This window comes from Quercus lobata, chromosome 4 (assembly GCF_001633185.2).
Source record: "Quercus lobata isolate SW786 chromosome 4, ValleyOak3.0 Primary Assembly, whole genome shotgun sequence".
In the NCBI taxonomy this organism is placed as follows: Eukaryota; Viridiplantae; Streptophyta; class Magnoliopsida; order Fagales; family Fagaceae; genus Quercus; species Quercus lobata.
Genome location: NC_044907.1, coordinates 31,287,848 through 31,307,647, shown reverse-complemented (window position 1 = coordinate 31,307,647; position 19,800 = coordinate 31,287,848). Strand labels below are relative to the sequence as shown.

Below are 19,800 nucleotides of genomic sequence, written 5' to 3'. Positions count from 1 at the left end.
AATGCTGCTACCAATATCTTGTCGTCGGCTTCGTCGATCGAGAGTGCTTCTTTGTTGAAGCGTGATATGTAGGCCCTTAACGTCTCCTCTTCCCGTTGCTTGATATTCATCAAACAAGCCGTGGATTTCTTGTACCGATGTCCTCCGATGAAATGCGTAGTAAATTGAGCGCTTAGCTCCTTGAAGGTGCTGATGGAGTTGGGCGCTATCCGGCTGAACCAAATCCTTGCTGCGCCCTTCAGGGTTGTAGGAAAGGCCCTGCACATAATCGCGTCTGCCACTCCCTGAAGGTGCATCAGGGTCTTGAAGGTCTCTAGGTGATCTAGAGGGTCCTTGACTCCGTCGTAACTATCCATACTTGGCATACGGAACTTATTTGGCAGGGGGAAGGAGTTAACAGCTGCTGTGAATGGTGAGTCAGTCCGGTTGACAAGGTCGTCAAGATCACTTGACACTCGCCCCTTGAGAGCGCTCATCATCACATCCATCTGCTCCTTCATCGCCTGCATCTCCGCGATGATGGATTGTGGGGCAGTGTCCGTCGGGGAAGGGATGCTTATGTCCCGTCTTACTGGTTTGCTCGGGGCGTTACTCCCCTGTGGTCCGTCCTGATTTCTCCTTTCGGCGCTGTTCCCCTCTTGATCCGCTCCTTGGTTACTGACCGCGGCATTCTTTTGGTTCAGCTGCTCTTGTAGGTCGTGGTTTTGCTTGGTGAGGCGCTCTACGGCTGCGGCGAGCGTCCTGACCTGTCTCTCAAGGGCCGTCGTAGGGGCTTCTTCCTGAACGTCATTCGTGGTTGCCATTGAGCGAGTGAGTACCATGTAACTCTTTTGTCTGGGAATCTACGAAGTACTATACGTCTCTCGTTCTTCCCCACAGACGGCGCCAACTGATGACGTTGAGAATTGTCACCAATGAGTCGCACTGTACTCGCGAGTCAACGAACCTGCACAACAAGAACGAACGGGAGAAAAACCCTTAGAGAGCACCGGTGTGGTGCCGGCCAAAAGTTCTCCGAAGGTCAAGTTAGAATTCGTCCCTTGAGTTATTTTTTAAAGGCGTTAGAGAGGGTCAATTAATCTTACCTTGATTTGCGTGAAAGTTACTCCTTTTATAGCAGTGGAGAGGTGGCTTTTCTTCTTGACCTCCAGATCTTTCCAATGTGGGACTCTGATACCATTTCCCTTATTGGATCTTAAGGCTTTTCCAGGCAATAGAGATTTCGGGCTATGGGCCCTTACTATGTCTGTCCATGATGGGCCTTTAGGGAGCGTGGGTCCCGCGTTACACAGACCAAACAGTACCTATCCGTCAGGCCCATTAAGATAGGCCCACCAGACTAAATCTTACCATCTTCAGTTACGGTCAAGTAAAGTCTTCAAAACACCATTATTGTTGTTTCTCATTAACACACACAAAAAGTGAGTCTATTAGTTGTTTTAAAAAGTCTTAATCTCTCTACCCCCGTTTGTGGATTTTTCGGTTTTCACCGTTCTCTTCATGGATCTTAAATCAGCCTTGTGGTAATGTGTGTCTCTCTCATTAGTCATTAGTGATGGTCCAAATCCATGTTAATTTCTTCGGTCTAGCTCTGCCTTGGAACGGTTCGGATATAAACTCCTTCGCACCAAAATATTTGGATCTAAAGGTTGGAGTTCTAACGCCAAATGGGTTCTTCCTTAGGAGAGCTTTGGTTTTTTTTTTTTTTTTCCCCGATTTGTATTGATGCTTTTCCTTATTTTGATGTGGTTTTAATTCTAATATTTGTAATTTTCTCTGAGGGTTTTGTTCTCTCTTAACATATACTGATGTTGTTTTTTCTTTTCCTATGTTTTTGATTGTAAAAATAAAATAAAAAGTCTTTCCTATACTCTATTGTTCTATCTTTTCTTAAGAAGTAAGCTACAAAATTTTATTGCATAAAAAAGTAACGAAACACCAATTATTAGAAAGTAATTCATACCCTACATATAAATTCAACAAGCATAATTTGTCTAATAATCAATAGTAATAATAAATAGTGTTATGTTTATAATATTTTTTCAGTAAATCTTTGGTGACAAATTGTTATTGATATTAAGGGTCTGTTTAGTATATAAACTTAAACACATGTTTTTAGTTTTCAAATAATATTACACGTATTTTCATACAGTTTTTCATCCACATATATTTTTTAAAAAATGAAAAACTGTTATTTAAACACACGTATAAAACGGGCTCTAACTACCTGCGATTGACATTATTTCAAATTTTTAATTTATTGTGAAAATGTTGTCAAACAATGCATGTACTTATCTTTTATCCAATAGATCGACCATTGAGCAAAAAAGCACGAAGAATCTGTCAAAGTAGGGTGAAATGCTCTCTCAAGTACAGAACATGAATGCCCTCCCCAACTCAGATCAGCTCACCTGGACCGTCGGATTGAACCCAATACAGTTTTTGTGATTAGATGTCTCCTACCTCGTCCACCAAACTTTGGGACCTAGTAGTACCTTAAGTCCCCACAACAGGCAATCCCATAAGGAAAAAATTGTCCAGCAATATGCTGTATACACACACTACAGTACTGTACAGCAATCTCTCTCTCTCTCTTCTCTATTCTCTATTATCTAAGGTCCAAAGCAGCAATCATCATTATTCATACACAAACAAACCAAACTCGTAACTTGCAAAACCCTCAAACCCACGCACAAAACAAAAAATTCTCTAGGGGGTGTGCGCCCTCATCATTCCAATGTGCTCACGTGGAACAAAAGAGAAATATGACGTGGCAGATGTGCGTATTGCACATTAATCATACTGTGTAATTTTTTTTAATTAAAATAAATAAGTTTTCAGATTAACCGAACTCACGTAACGTGACGACAATAAATAATATTACGTGTATATTATGTGCATGTTCCATGTTTAAACCGCTCCTTTATGAGTACATAAACAAAAACTATACTATCAAGTTACACACAGGCGTACTGTGTAGTTGCATAGAGGTGCCGACTACCTAGCTAGGCGTAGTATTGGATTTTTGGTACACCCTACATTGAGCTTTGTTGACTAAAGTCACGTGTAATGATACGGTTTAACTCTACCTCGCTGGTTAACGCTTGCCCCTTTTTTGTCCGTTTAGGTAAAACATACCCTCACACTCACGTCAACTCCGTGTGAACACGCTCCTATCAGGAATAAAATAAATAAGTTTAGGAACACCATTTAAATTAATCTTTAATTTATAGGTTAGGAATAAAAATTAATAAATTAATCTTTTAATTTCCAAAAAATAATCAATTAAATATTTTTTTAAGTAACAGAGGAAATTGTATTAAAAAAAGTAACAAAGGAAATTATGAGGTTTTGATCAAAATAAGAAATTAGACCACAGTTCATTTAAGTGCTAACATTGTGTTTGTGGTTTAATATATAATGATATAAATGGACCGAGTTGTTTAAAAACAACTCAAGAAAAATAAAGAGACTTGTTTATATTTTTTTGATTTAGCATAAAAACCAAACTCAAGTCCAATTTTAGGGTCTATTATAAAATAAGCTAAGTTCAAAAATATTAATATTTTTCATGTACAGGCTAGTGAGTATGAGGATCGATTTAGTATAAATAATGTAATATGTTTATATGTTTACATGTACAAATAAAAATACTTATATAGTCTTGAAATTGAATTGTATAAGTTTATAAATAAGCTCATAAATATCATATTATTATTTGTAATTCTATCGATAATATAAATAGTCGATTCTAATACATGGTTGGTGAATCTAATTTTTATAAGTCCATAAACAAAATCATTCTATCTAATTGACTCTCATGATATATTTGAACTATAATTTAGTTATTAGTTATTTACTTAGTGTGTGAAAGAACAAAAATAAATAAATAAATAAAAATGTCTTGATTCTTACCATATATGGAAATAAAATAAGTTAATCAATTAACACTTGAACAACAGTTTGTGGAATTTGTTCATGTTAGTCGCATTTGTAATTCAGTGGCTGATGCTCTCGCTAAGAAAGCTAAGTCAAACGTTGGGGATCAGATTTGGCTGAATGATTTGCCATCTGATATTGCTCCGTTAGTTTTGCATGATGTTCACTAGTTTTGTTTTGTTGAATAAAGTTTCCCAGATCTCTGATCTGGCTTCTCAAAAAAAAAAAAAAAAAAAAAAAAAAAAAACACTTGAACAACCTTAATTACTTGGTCAATAAAAAAAATGAACTAGGTTTTACCATGTAATTTAGTTTGGTGATGAACTTAAGTTCGATTACTGTTTGAAATAAAATTAAGTAAATAATCTTGAACTTGTAATACTTGACTCAACTAATATACAGTCCTTTTAATATAGCTTAAAGGTTTAATATTTTCAAAACCTCAAGGTTTAATTTATTGATTTTTTAAATTACAAGGTTTATTATCTTACACCCTTAATAAAATAGTGTCATTGGTAGACTCATATAACAATGATGTTGTACTAATCACAATATATCACTTCCACAAGTTGTGTCCTAACATTTTTCTTTTAACAACTATTTAAAAATAATAACCCTTAAAGATCTAGAATAAGAGGCTTTTAATAAATTTTTTTTAATTGGAAATATAAACTGGATTTGGAGGACATAAGTTTGATATTTGCAGAAAACCACCAGCTAATTACCACTTTTAAATTCTAAAAATATAAAATTTATGCTCAGAAAAAACAAACAAATATTTTTATACATGTCCATTGTACTTTTTCTCCCATTTTTTTAAGTATTTTTTTTTTTTTTTTTTTGAGAAGAAATTTTTTAAGTAAGTTTAATGACGACAAATGACCAATCGCCTAATCAATTATATCAGTATCAGTTAGGTAAATTGGCTTTTTTTGAATAAAATACATACGATTGATGCTTGGGGAGAAACATACTTAATTTCAAATCTTTTGACGTGGTCAATATGAAGTCCAAATCAATTAGCCAATGAAATCTGAGTTAGGCCAGTAAAAAAAATGAGCAAACTTTTAGACCATATATTAATTGAATATCTATAATTTAATAAATGAAACCTTAAGATGCAAAATAATAATAAAAAATCACAAATATCAAATAATGATGACCGAATTGGGATTTTTTTTTTTTTTTTGAAAGTACATCAAAATATTTAGTTGATCAGATCAAATCAAATTTGTATATATACTATAGTCTGTATATGTAATGCATGAAAAAGTTTCAATATAGTATAATTTGTTCTCTGTCCTTTAGATATAATAGTTGATTCTCAATATATATATATATAGAGAGAGATACAGTACTTAGGTACTGTTACTTAGGTTCCTCTCTTAAAATTCTGCCACGTGACTTTTTTTTCATAGATAGAAGTATATTTTTTAAGTTAAGTAGCTATATAGCAAAATCTTAAGAGGGGAACTTAAGGTACTGTATATAAGTTTTGTCCATAGATATATATATATATGATAGTTATTAATATAATAATTTATTATGATTATATTTGTATGTGAGACTAAATATTCTACAATTAAGCATTTATTATAATTGTGTTTATATATGTAACTATATACGGAAAATCTAATACCACAAAAAAAAAATGCACAACTTTTGCCACAAAACCCTTATGTGGCTGATTGTGATTGGTGGAAAAAAAAAATGATGTGTCCATATGAAAGTGATAAGTAAACAATCACAATCTTACACGTAAAAGAGTTGTGACAAAAATTGTGAATTTATGTGTGGTAATAGAAGAATTCAACTATATATTCTACAATTAAAATAAATGATGTGTTAAGAGTTTAATTTTTTTTTTAGAATATACCAAGATTTTAATTGAGTGTTTAAATATAAAATGAAATTTAAATTTAATTAAGATGAATATTTTAGAATAATGATGTGTAAAATTTTGTGGCCTCAAAAGCTAATGTGGCAAAATATTATGAGGTCAACCAAACGCCAAACATCTTCAGTATTACATAATAAGAAATATATAGTTTTACCTGACATGTAATATATAATATACATACATTCATTGTATTACATAGAAGTATAATAAATTTAAATTGAGTCTTTTTTGTATTTTCTAAATGTATATACAAGAATTCGGAAACATAATTAACACTTTGTATATTTTGACAATAACATTTTTTTGAAAAATGAATCATTTTTCAAAAAGTATTTTTTAGAAAACTATTTTATTTTTCGATATTTGGTAGTAACTTTAAAATGAGTTGGAAAACTACCTCTTGGCTTCTCTTATTTAACTTCACGTGAGATAGAGTTATTTTCCAGAAAATTTTAGTGGAAAATAACTGTGGGGCCGGAGAATTTGTGGTCCCGGCCCACTTTACATTAGGGCCCAAGGCCCAAACCGAGGAGACCTATTGCCGAGGACGCATAATGAAAGCCCAAAAAGGCCTAAGGATGTGGCCGAGGACGATCCCATGCTCAACACCCCATAGAACGCCTAAAGAAAAAGGACGAGCTCAGTGCAGGAGCAGGTCAAGGGAAAAAAGCTGCCAATACAGCAATAAAGAACTCTGCGTCTGACAGGTCCATGCCTTCCACCATGCTATTCAGCTTTTACAACTACTCCCAACCACTCTAGGTATGGGCGGATAGGACAAGTCTCAACCCCAGAAAGTGGAGCTTACACATGGACATTAAAAGGGGGGTAAATGCTAGTATAAAAGGGAAGGAGAACCAAGAGAGAAGGGGATTCAGGGCTAGGAAGTCTTGGGAGAGGAGAATAATAACATTAAGCTCCTCGGACAAGATCTAAAAACTGGAACCATTCATTGTCACCACCAGAAGAAGATCTTGTTAAACTCGTCAGGATTCACCTTCATGCAAATTTCCATAGACACCATGGCTAACCGCTGTTCAGTGACCCGGGCCTAGCTTTTTAAGCCCACGCTCTACAAATGATATTGTTCGGGCCCTTAAACGTACGAACCCAGTATCTTTCTTGGGTCGCCGCAAATCGTGCCCTTACAATAACTATTTCTCACGTTAAGCTAGATAAGAGAAGTTAAGAGATATTTTTCCTTAGACTCATTTTTTTCGATACTACCAAACACAAGAAAATGTAGAAAACTATTTTCAATAAGATTTTTCATTGACATAATTAAAATATAGTTGGTAGGACATCTGACATGAAATTCGAGTTTAAAATATAGAAATACATGGAATCAAATGATAAGACTATTAGAATGACACTTGACACAAAATTGGTATGTAAGTATAATTTAACCTTTTTTTTTTAAGAATCACTTAACTTGAATTCTTAATTGAATTTTCTCAAACTTTCACTTTATTATATTTAACACAATATAATTTAACTTTTGATGTTCCTAATGAGATTGAGTTGTTTTCCTTATTTAGTTTTGTGTGGATAGAGTTGTTTTCCAAAAAAATTTAGTGGAAAACGACTCTTTCTCACGCTAAACTAAATAAGAGAAGTTAAGAGATAATTTTCCTACGACTCTCTTTTTTTTTATACTACCAAACACAAGAAAATGTAGAAAATTATTTACAATAAGACTTTCCATTGACATAACTAAAATATAGTTGGAAGGATATCTGGCATGAAATTCGAGTTTAAAATATAAAAATACCTAGAATCAAATAATCAGAATATTATGATGATCTTGCTTGACACAAAATTGGTATGTAAGTAGAATTTAACTTTTTTTATTTTTTTTAAGAATCATTGACTAGAATTCTTAATTGAATTTTCTCAAACTTTCACTTTAGTATAATTAATTTGTATGATATACATAACTTTTGGTGTTTCTAATGAAAACATTTTGGTTCTCCTAATTATGATGTATCAAGAAAAAATCTCGGTTGCATTCTAAAATGGTTATCCATCAATGGATATAGTTAAATATTGTGTACTTAGATCAAGAGGGAGCCTTTTACTTTAGCATAAGAACCTACCTTCTGTGTTTTACACAACTACTTTTCAAAAACACCTATATCATATTATTTATTATACACTAGATTTTATTCAAATATTATTTCTTTATCAATTTTGTATTACTCGCAGATAAATCTATCTTTTTGTATATATAAGTAAAGAAGTATTAAAAAATAGATTTGCATGTGAATAATAATCCTATATATTTACACAATTACTATAGGTTTTTTTTTTTTTTTTTTTTGAGAATCAAACAATTACTATAGCTTGCATCTTATTTCACACAAACTTACATAGACTGATATGGATAATTTATTTAGGTGTGCATAATTTACCTCGTATTCTATTATAGATCGATTGACAAATGTGATTTCTCTTATAAAACCATATATTTATCTAAAATTAGAAGTTCTCTATTTCTACTGTGACTAATAAAAGATTAAAACCATGAGCCAATTCAACCCAAGGTACTAGGTAGTAGGTAGCAGTACCAAGTAAAGCCAAAAAAATCCAAAAGAGCGTGAAGTATACTTGACATTGCAACCACGTGCAAGCAAAGCAAAAGTCCCCGTGTAGTAGTGTATTCGTAAAAGGATATGTGAATTGAAGGTAGGAAATAAAAAAAGGTTTCTTTTATCACCGAAAAAAATAACCGTTATGAAAAGAATACGTGTCGCTCTTCCTCTCCACCTGTCTTTTTCAACTCTCCTTAGGATTCTCTCTCTCTCATTGTGTATTCTTTGTTTCTTTGCTCCGCTTGTTCTGTTTTTTGGCAAAGAACCCAATCCACTCCCATCTCTCTCTCTCTCTCTCTCTCTCTCTCACTCTCTATCTCTTACAGTGTCTTTACAAAGCTCGTGATTCAATCTTCTTTGTGTCTTCCAAACTCTCTCTCAATCTCAAACACCACTAATCTGAACCCCACTAAGGCCAAAGCAAGACCCTTAAACTCTGTGTAAATGGCCATTCACTAAAAAAAAAAAAAACTGAGCAATGTTGAGACTTTCCTGCAAATTTTCAGGCATTGTCTTTTTTCTCTTTATTACACTTTCGCTTTGCTATTTCAACATTCCCATTACCAACGCCTCCACTGAGTTCGACTTCGGGACCTTAGCTATAAGCAACCTAAAGCTCCTTGGCGATGCCCACATGAACAATGGGAGCGTAAGGCTCACTGGCGACCTCCCCGTTCCCAACTCCGCCGCCGGCAAGGTCCTCTACAGCTCGCCGGTGAAGTTCCGGGAACCTGGGACGCACGTCCCGGCGAGCTTCTCTACTTTCTTCACCTTCTCCGTCACGAACTTGAACCCGTCCTCGATCGGCGGCGGGCTCGCTTTTGTAATCTCGCCGGTCGACGATACGGTCGGCGATGCCGGTGGGTTCCTCGGGCTCGTCAACGAGACGGGTTCGCCGTCTGGGTTTCTGGCGGTCGAGTTCGATACCCTTATGGACGTTGAGTTCAAAGACATTAATGGAAACCACGTGGGGTTGGATCTGAACAGCATGGTCTCGACGCAGGTCGCAGATTTGGACGCCATGGATATCGATCTTAAGAGTGGCGATGCGGTTAACGCGTGGATCGAGTACGACGGGTCGTCTGGAGTGTTCAACATATCGGTTTCGTACTCGAATCTGAAACCGAAGGAGCCTCTATTGTCGTTCAGTCTGGACTTGGATCAGTACGTGAATGACTTAATGTACGTTGGGTTTTCAGGGTCGACTCAAGGGAGCACAGAGATTCACAGTATCCAGTGGTGGAGTTTTAGTTGTTCGTTTGATTCGACTTCTGGTTCATCAGTTTCTTTGTCACCTCCACCTCCAACGACTAGTTTCATGAATACAACGGCTACTGCGAGGTCACCACCGCCTTCAATAGCTCCATCTGGGTCCAATTCAGAATCGAGTACTCCTACTTCACAGAAAAACAGTAAGTCTTCTTCTTGTCATAACCAGCTCTGTAAACAAGGCCCAGGAGCTGTGGCTGGAGTGGTCACTGCTGGGGCTTTCGTTTTAGCTCTATTTGCAGGTGCTTTTATCTGGTTTTACTCTAAGAAGGTCAAGCATGTGAGGAATTCTGATTCGCTTGCTACGGACATTATCAAAACGCCAAGGGAATTCAGTTATAAACAGATCAAGTCAGCCACTAAGTGCTTTAATGCCAATAGAATTATTGGTCATGGTGCATTTGGGACTGTTTACAAGGGTATATTGCCGGAGACTGGTGACATTATTGCGGTGAAGAGATGTAGTCATAATGGTCAGGGGAAGAATGAATTTCTGTCTGAATTGTCTATAATTGGAACTCTCAGGCATCGAAATCTTGTTCGGCTTCAAGGTTGGTGCCATGAGAAGGGTGAAATTTTGTTAGTCTATGACTTAATGCCTAATGGGAGCCTTGATAAAGCTTTGTTTGAAGCTAGAACGCCTTTGCCGTGGCCGTATAGGCGAAAAATTTTATTTGGGGTGGCCTCTGCTCTTGCTTATTTGCATCAAGAATGTGAAAATCAGGTGATTCATAGAGATGTAAAGACTAGTAACATAATGCTGGACGAGGGGTTCAATGCCCGGTTAGGGGATTTCGGATTGGCGAGGCAAATTGAGCATGATAAATCTCCTGATGCAACAGTGGCAGCTGGAACAATGGGGTATTTGGCTCCTGAGTATTTGCTAACTGGGAGAGCTACAGAGAAAACTGATGTGTTTAGCTATGGAGCTGTGGTTCTTGAAGTGGCTAGTGGAAGAAGACCGATTGAGAAAGATGTTTCTACTGTTGGTAAAGTTGGGGTTTGTAGCAACTTGGTTGAATGGGTTTGGAGTTTACATAGAGAAGGGAGGTTGTTATCTGCAGCTGATGCAAGACTTGGGGATGAATTTGATGAGGGGGAAATGATGAGGGTCCTAATGGTCGGATTGGCTTGCTCTCATCCTGACCCATTGGCTAGACCCACAATGAGAGGGGTGGTCCAAATGCTTGTGGGTGAAGCTGAAGTTCCCATTGTCCCAAGAGCAAAGCCCTCTATGAGTTTTAGCACTTCACACCTCTTGTTGAGCTTGCAAGACAGTGTCTCTGACTGTAATGCTATGATTAACATCTCCACCTCATCATCAGAGAACGACTTCAATGGTATTGATTTAGTATGATCACAAAGTTCATAACCTCAAGGGTTTGTTTATTGGTTCGTATAGTATATGTATTCATTTGTTTATGTATATTTAATAACACCCATGACATGCACTGTATAAGCAAGCAAAAAGTTCAGTGGGGCTTGGGGAGGTACAATTTTGTTTATGAGTGATAATATGTATAATCCATCATACAATTAGAGTGGATGTCATTTTCTTCCTTTCCTTAGATGGGTTTCTTTGTGGAGAGAGAGAGAGAGAGGTGGGCAGTGGTTGCTTTCTCAAGGAATCCATTAGTCAAAAGTAAACATTAGAGTTTGAGTAGGGATTTGGTAAAGCATAGTGTCAAAAGGAGTGCATATTTATCAGACACTTTTCTGAGAAGTCTTTTATAATTGTGGCTGGTGCGGATAATGTAACAATAATATGAAATTGAGTGCACAAATTCTTCTTTAATAACATATCTTGGTTTCTTATTTAATCCCCCACTTTTTTTCAAGGACGTTTTATTATCTCTTCAACAATTTTATTATCTCTTATATCATAGTACCCATTAATGATATATATATATATATATATATATATATTTTTTTTTTTTTTAAAGTGTCAATCATTCTTAATTGGAGTGAGCACCCTAAACAAGCACTAATCACAAGAATCTTGACTTATATATTTTGTTTCTTTTGGGAAAAATTAAAGACAGGAAAAAAAAGAGAATCGAATTTAAAACATCTTTTCTCGAAAGGAAAACTAGTAGGCAATTGAATGGTTATCCTTGTAGAAAAAGACTTGGCATAAAGTCTAAGCTTAAAGGTTTTAGCTAAAGCTTAGAGAACAGCAGCCAAAAACTATGTCAAACTAGCTCAATCAGCCAATTCGACCGACGTTTAGAACAAATCATTGGACATTTTTGAACCGAAAAAGTCTTTCATTTTCACAATATCTGCAAAAAGATGGAAAGTTCATAGTAGCGTGGTTGGTTGGCGACTTGGCGTATGATGTAACAATGTAGTAATGGACAATTCACACTGAAATTTCCACCATGCACATTATGCTACCAGTTTCCTAGTCTTATGGCCCAGATCCAGCACACTATGTTGGTTTCTAGTAAATCGAATGGCCCTATAATTCTGCTATGTTTTAATTCATTGTCTAAAGGTGACTGGTTATAGAAATTATTATGTACACTGTTATACGGAAAAAAAAAATATATATATATATATATATATCAAATAATACCACATTATTTGTACGAGAAACATATATGCAAAAATAACAAGTATATCTTTTAATTGTTAGTAGGTTAGTTATTTTTTCCTGATATGTCTCACACTTATTAAATTTTAATATAGCTAACATAATATCATTTGATACCTTCTAGTGTTATACCCATCTAACCTTTTTACTTAAAAGTAGGATGGTGAATTGAATAACTTTAACTTTGCCTCTTGCCTTTCAAATGCATTAATTAAAAGGTGCAAACAAAATTTTCTTATATGGTTGTAGACTAGTAGTACTAGTGCCTCTTTGTCTATTCTGTTGGGACCCGAAAATTTATATGAGTAACCTGCATTTGTATAAAGAATTCCAACTACAATGATAGATTCTTTTCAGCTCTCATTCATGTACAATAGTTTTCTTGTTGAGGTTGTGGCTTTTAATAGAACACTGCCAAAAATTTCTTATCATGTGATAATGCTATAGTTGGATTAAACAGTTTGCATTATTTTTATCCATATCCAATCAGAGAGCCCAAAATCTTAGACATAGTGAAGCGTGACTGTTCCTGACCTATATATACAACGCATAAGCACGTTTAACGCCAGAATCTTGTCTTGAATCTCTTGATTTAACCCACAAAAAATAATTGTCTGCCACGAAAATTTTAAATTACATGTTGGTAACAGATTAGGTACACAAGGATGCAATGATATTGTTGGATAATATAATGGGTTCATACTCATATGGCAAGCTTGTTTTGGACGGTGCCAGTGAAATCGGTAGCTGCGAATTTAATTGCCAACTTATATGATGTCGGATAAAACATGGGAGATAATTTTATGGTTTGTTCATTATATAAATATATAAATATATATATATATATATATATGTGTGTGTGTGGGGGCCGGTTAATCAATAATTATTAAAACCGTATTAACTGGATCTGTGGTCCATCCGAAGAGGTCCATATCAGGTTATAAAGGTAACCGAATGAAAAGAAGAGTAGATATCACGTGAGGTGAGTTCAGTATTTGTTCGAGGACAAAATCTTTCTCGGCAATATATGTCCGAGGATGACCTGAACGTCATATTGTTACAAACACACTTCAGAGCTACCTTACCACTAAAGGTGGGACATGAGACCAAGGGTAAGAAAGAAAAGGTAAACAAATATCTTTAACAACAACAGCCTTCGCATTAATTGCCTCTCAACCAACTCTCTAGCCGCATTAAATTGGAGGTGATGTCTAAACAGTGATGAAGCAGCCTTACAGCTGCTGATTGGAGGTTCCAGAAAGTGTTGGATGGGACAGGAAGGGATCCCCCGAACCCAACCTACACGTGTGTGGTGAAGATGACACCAAGAGGGCAGTATATAACATGGAAGAATACATTAAGAAAGAAGGATCGGAACTTCTAAACAATTAGTACTTAGAAGAAAACCTTATGAAATAAAGAACTTAATTAACTTGTTTCAAGGAGAAATTGATCGTTATATTGGTATTAATCCATCTATAAATGTTAAGTTTAATCGTTTTTCTTTTGAAATTAATCTAGTTCTTTGACATCCACGCTCTACAAATTTATTGTTTGGACCTTTAACGTTCGAACCCAATATGAATTTGGAATCGTTACAAATTGAGTCCTTACAATATATATATATATATATATATATATAATTATATAGTTTTAGGATTTTAGTCAATTAAATGACTGTAATTTTCTAGTAAAAAAATATTTCTGTTAATATATTCATTGCAGTTATAAAAAAATGCTTCAAGACATCCAACAACGGATAGCCTTTTTTTTTAATCAATAAATCTAGGGTTATAAAAAATTTTAAAAAAAATATTACACAGCTATTAAGGTGAATAATTGTTAATGGTAGATAAAAAAAATTATGTAAGTAATGAGAAATAAGAACTATTAAAAAATCGCCAACTCAAATGTTGTGAAATCCAATAGCATATTAACGCATTCGGCATCTCATGTTGTTTGTAAAGGTGTTAAGGTTCAAATTCCTCTTGAAATAACAATTTTATTTTAATTAAAATTATTGGGTCTAAAATTACTCTTTTTCGACACTCGACCCTACCTACCTAGTTTTAAACTGGACTATTTGAAGTTTGAACGTCTTAAACCAATAATTTGGGCCTATTAAGAAGGATTTTATTAAACTCACTATTTTTTAGTTGAAATTATGGTTTATCTTGTATATAAGATCTATTCTTAGCTATTATATGGCCCAGTGTGTCGGATGTAAATAGCCTAATCTTGAGCAATAATTTTTCGTTTATAGCACTTGGCTTTTCATTCAGATTTAATAGTTACAAGTTACAACAATAGGAAAGAATGATTTGAATCGTGGTCATTCTCATAAAAAAGAACAACTAATACCAATAAACTACAAAACTCTTAACAAAATAATTTAGTTTTTACTTTACGGCCAAGTGACGTTTATGTTTTGTACTGGACGAGATGAGATGTTACAATTGTGAAAACTCCTCTACCAAATCCAATACTCCGTGTTCTCTCTTGAAAACTTGAATCCGGAGCCTTGTCCCTCCACTCCCTACCCCACAAGAACTTTTTCTTGTGAAGTGGTCATCACATTAAGGGTGCACGGTGGTTATAAAGCATGCCTTTAAACTTTAGTAGATCAAGCTTTTTCAAAATGTTCCCATTTTTAACAATCAATAGAGGAATCCATAAATCATACATCGAATCATGCACATCATCCAGATATGAGAGGAGAAGTACTATTAAGACAAGATTGCCAGGTTATCCAATTTGAGGGAAAATCAAAGTAATAAATTTACAAACCCACAGATTCATAATCATTTATATATTTGCTGAAGGCAAGACACATGAACAAGTTATTAAAAAAAATTGTATATTTATATTCTTTTCTTAAGAGTGCCTAAGACAAGTTAAATTGTTTTTTTGGATAATTTGAGAGTTATCTTCTATGGTTTGTATGGATGCTTTGTCAAATACAGCTGATGACAGCAGTTAAGAGTTATTTTAGAAGATATTAAATAATTAAATAGTCATTTTGCATACTGCAAATTCGCGTGGGTGTGCAAATCTAAGAATAGTGTAGCGCATGCCCTGGTTAAATGGGCAGCCAATAATAAGGATTTTGTTGGTGCTTTGTTTTCCCATTCACTCTCATAGGCTGTGCTAGTTGCTCTGGATAGAGAGTAGAGACCTATGTACTTAATTTTGATGTAAATGAAATGCTCTCTCAGCTACCAAAAATAAATTAGGGGAGAAAGATTTGAACCTGAGCGTCTCTATTAAAAATATCGAGAGTTTCAATTAGGTTTCAATAATCTTGACAAATTAAATTGTATTTAATATTTTACTTAAAAATGATGTTTTCATATATATATATATATATATATATATTATTTTAAATAAAGTCAAATTATGTACTATTATCCAGAAAAACACCCAACTACAATGATTTGTATGTATATGTAGCAATGAATTATGATAAAAGATGCTTTTCTTTTTTCAAAAATGTTCATGGCGATTAATAATTGAATGTCTTTTTAAGTGTAACCCACTAACCCCAATATTTACTTTTTTTAACTTTCACGACACTTCTTAATATTACTATTTTGCTAAGCAGGACACTTACTATTATTATTATTATTATTATTATTATTATTATTATTTTGATAAACAGCAGGACACTTCTTAATAGGGTGCGAAGAAAAACTCATAGAGGAATGGGCCTATTTGAGTTTTTGTGGTCCTGGACTTTTTCGGCCGATAATAATGTTTCTGCTTCTAGCAACACTTTTAAGAGAAAATTCGCTGGCCCGTTTTCAAAATCCAATAATGGCCCAACTCCCGAGCCTAAAGGGAAAAAAAATTTATTGGACCATCACTTTTTTTACTACACAAGACTATAAATTATAAAAATAAATAAATAATCAATGTAAAAATGATAATCATCCAATCACAATCTGACACATTGAAACAATGACAAAATTATTACAGAAGAAGTCTTATTTAATAATAACTCGTCTCTGAAAATGGCACAAAGAAATTGAGAAAATTTAGGGATAAAAAAAAAATTTGATGTATATAGCAAATTGTCATCCATAAAATAAAAAATTGATATCATATAATAATAATAATAATAATAATAATAATAATAAGAACTAATAAAAACCTTACCAAACTCTCAAAAATGGTCAAATTTTTTGATGTGCTTTACTCTAGAAATTACACCAAGTCTAATAAGGCAAGCACCGAAATACATGAAAAACCAAGGGCAAATTTAAAAAATATTTTATTTTCCTCAAAACTCACTGCCTATAAAATCAATACACGACCGTTTCTTTTTGATCCTTCTGCAGCTGAGTCCAATTTTGCAATCCCTAAGATCTCAATTTCTGTTACAGTTAAACTCTCTCCCAGGTGCTCATCGCAGAGCTGATCTCTCTCTACCACTGAGTCACAGCCATGGACGAATCGTTCGAGTTCGACGGCAAGGTCCCTCCTTCCTTCGATCGCATGGTACGCAAATTTTTCACTCTAAAATTTTTATTTTTTTACGAGATCTGTCAAAAAAATATTAAATTTTGTATCTTTATGTCTCTAATTCAAAGATCTGCCAGTGTATAATTTTAGATAATTGATATTGATATCGGAATTTGCTTTTGTTTGCCATGCATGTTCAATGGAGTTCAGGAAATTGAAATTCTGTATTTTTTTTTTTTTGTATAAACAAACATGGGTAAAGAATTAGTTTTCAGTGAATCGAAATTTTCGGATTATTGTGCTCTTTTTTTCGTTTTGTTTATATTATTCAATGAAGTTGTGATTTTTTATTTTGGCCACAATTCTTATTCAAATTCAACAAGGTTTGCATTTGGCTTTGGGGATTTAAAATCAAGGGGCTTGAAGAACCGTTTTTTGTATAAATTGATTGATATGAATTTTAGTAACTAGGACAGATTTTAGGTTTTAGGATTTTAGTTCATGTTATAAATTTTGAAATAATATATTACGCCTAATCATTTCAAATCCATATATTAATCAAATACAAATTAGATTGGATTGTCGTTTGGTCCCTAATGTTTTGTTTTTTTCATTTTGGTCCTTAAAAAGAAAAGGCATTCCTGTCAAGTTGATTCTTGAATTGTCATTTTGGTCTCTAAAGTATTTTCATGTGTGATATGACAACTGCTTTAAACAGCATAATTAGCACCTCCCCCATGCACAATGTGCTTAGGGGTCTAGGGGACCCCTAGGGGGGAAAAGGTTTGAGCTATAGAATTAGCAGCATATTGTAATTATCTTTAGAAGAAAAAACATATGTGATATGACGACTTTTTTAGGGATGACAAAAATTCTCTATTCCGGGCTTTCCCCACCCCAAAAAGGTGACAAGTCCCTGCCCTGCAAACCATATGTTTTTATTAAATATATAATTAAAATTATTAAATTTTCTATATGTATAATATAATTCAATATTTCTACACATAGATTATCTATATATATATATATATATATATTTTTTTTTTTACATATTCTATAAACTATTCCCTAAAATACTTGCTTTCTCACTTTCATGGTACTCTCACGACTACTACTTCCTTTACTCATTCAACTCTACCACGTTAATGTGGAAAGCACCTCATTAGGGATAGGATAATACCTCCAATTCGTCCTGCCCCCGACCTGCCTTGCTTCCAACCCACAAGGTGGCCCGCCCTGAGGAATGGACAGGGTGCTCTTGATCCTAGTCTGCCCTGTCCCTTAGATGTTTTACTCTACTTAACAGAAATTTTATAGACAACAATGGATGAAAGGACCTATTTGACAGAAATGTTAAAGTTTAAGGACCAAAATGACAGAAATTAAACCTTAAGAACAAAAATGACATTTCCCCCAAATTCAAAGGGTGTAATTTGGATTTTGGCCTTAGGTTTAAACGCACACATGAATTTTATCAATAGAATTATTTTTTCTTTCATATTTTATGAATGCCATTTAAAATAAAAAGATCTAAAGCCAAATCATCCTCCATATATGCTAACATTTGAATGAATTGCATTTGGTCTTTTTCGCTTACTTATTCAATGAAAAATGGAAGTCATATATTCATGTACTGTTCATATAAGTTCAACTGCAGACTCCAGTTGATCTGAACCTTTGGAAAACTGCATAATACTTCTGTTCATTTCTCTGTTTTTTTCCCTTTACAATTAATCTTGCATGGTAATTTATTCATTGAGAAATTCCAGTATACATGAAGATGCTCACCTTTTGTTTAGTAATCAATTTGACATTTAGCTTTATATCAAAAATGTTCACTTGCCGATGATGTCTGTCTACCCTTCAATAGTGTTTTAGATATAATTAAGTGGTAGGTTATGCACCAGAATCTCTGATCAGAAGTAAGAATAGAACTGGAATTAATCTTAAAGACTGGCCATTTGTGTATGTGTTCAAATTAACTTTATTAGCAAAATATGCAAGCATTATTTCCTTAGAGAATAATGTACTAATTTGATGTTTTTCTTCCATATGCTGGATTGCATAATTGTTGTGTGGTGGTCATGTCCTCTCTCAGATTCTTATTTTAGTTGTTTGCTTTCTGATGTGTCAAGGATGCCGAAGCCAAAGGGTTAAACCCAGGATTGATAGTTCTGCTTATTGTTGGCGGGCTGTTGTTGACATTCCTGGTTGGAAATTATGTACTTTACCTGTATGCACAAAAAACCCTTCCTCCAAGGAAAAAGAAGCCAGTCTCCAAGAAGAAGATGAAGAAGGAGAAACTGAAGCAAGGTGTCTCTGCACCTGGAGAGTAGAAACTTAAGACGTGCCTTCTCTTGTTCCTCTCAAATCTCAATGTTGAACTCTTTTGTTCAGAAATTTTCCTTTGGTGTTGAGAGTGTGTGCTAGTTACTTTCATTCTTCCCCCATAATACTTGTTGGATATTTATAAGTTTCTAATTAGAATTAACCCTTTGGGTAGACTTAAGAATTTAGAATGCCTTCTTTGTTTACTAGTTGGAGTTTGCCATTGTTCATTTCCCTCTCATTCACTTGTCTTTTCTGTTTGATTCTGAGGGTATGAAAGGGGGTTATCTGCCATATCTAATTTGGTTGCTTCCATGACCATGTGAAGTAGCCCTCATCGTTGAACTTCAACCCGAGGGACCGGAAACAACCAAATTGCTATTGCTAAACATGACAGTCAAAATGATTAAACATGTTTTAAGGTTGGTTTTACACTGTTACTAAGTCTTCATACCCTACTGCTTTCCAACCTAGCCCCCAGGTATGGCCTATATAAGGTTCAGGCTGTTCAGCTTGTGAGCAGTTCAGGCATTGTATCAGGTGCATGCAAGCAACTGAGGCAAGTGAGCAGGGCTTAGCATGTACTGCCACGAGACTGTCGTGCAACTTTTGGGTAAGATTTTTGTGCCTTGGTAAGGCACGTTGTTCGTTTTTATAATTAAGTGGTTGGTTTAGCCTGTTAGTGATTAAGTTTATACACATTGCAATCGCACAAA

At 34.5% G+C, this 19,800-nt stretch overlaps 2 protein-coding genes across 2 annotated transcripts; both read left to right on the top strand.

The window, feature by feature from the left end:
- Positions 1–8,683: 8,683 nt before the first annotated feature.
- LOC115987460 (L-type lectin-domain containing receptor kinase VIII.1-like) lies at positions 8,684–11,519 on the top strand. The gene has a single exon (XM_031111002.1). It carries the CDS (start codon positions 8,909–8,911, stop codon positions 11,054–11,056), a length of 2,148 nt encoding a protein of 715 aa, XP_030966862.1. The 5' UTR covers positions 8,684–8,908; the 3' UTR covers positions 11,057–11,519.
- Positions 11,520–16,606: 5,087 nt separating this feature from the next.
- On the top strand, positions 16,607–19,302 carry LOC115983270 (DNA-binding protein S1FA-like). The gene is made up of 2 exons (XM_031105913.1): positions 16,607–16,792; positions 18,892–19,302. The coding sequence occupies exons 1-2, from the start codon at positions 16,739–16,741 to the stop codon at positions 19,090–19,092; spliced, it is 255 nt and encodes an 84-aa protein (XP_030961773.1). The 5' UTR covers positions 16,607–16,738; the 3' UTR covers positions 19,093–19,302.
- The last annotated feature ends 498 nt before the right edge of the window (positions 19,303–19,800 follow it).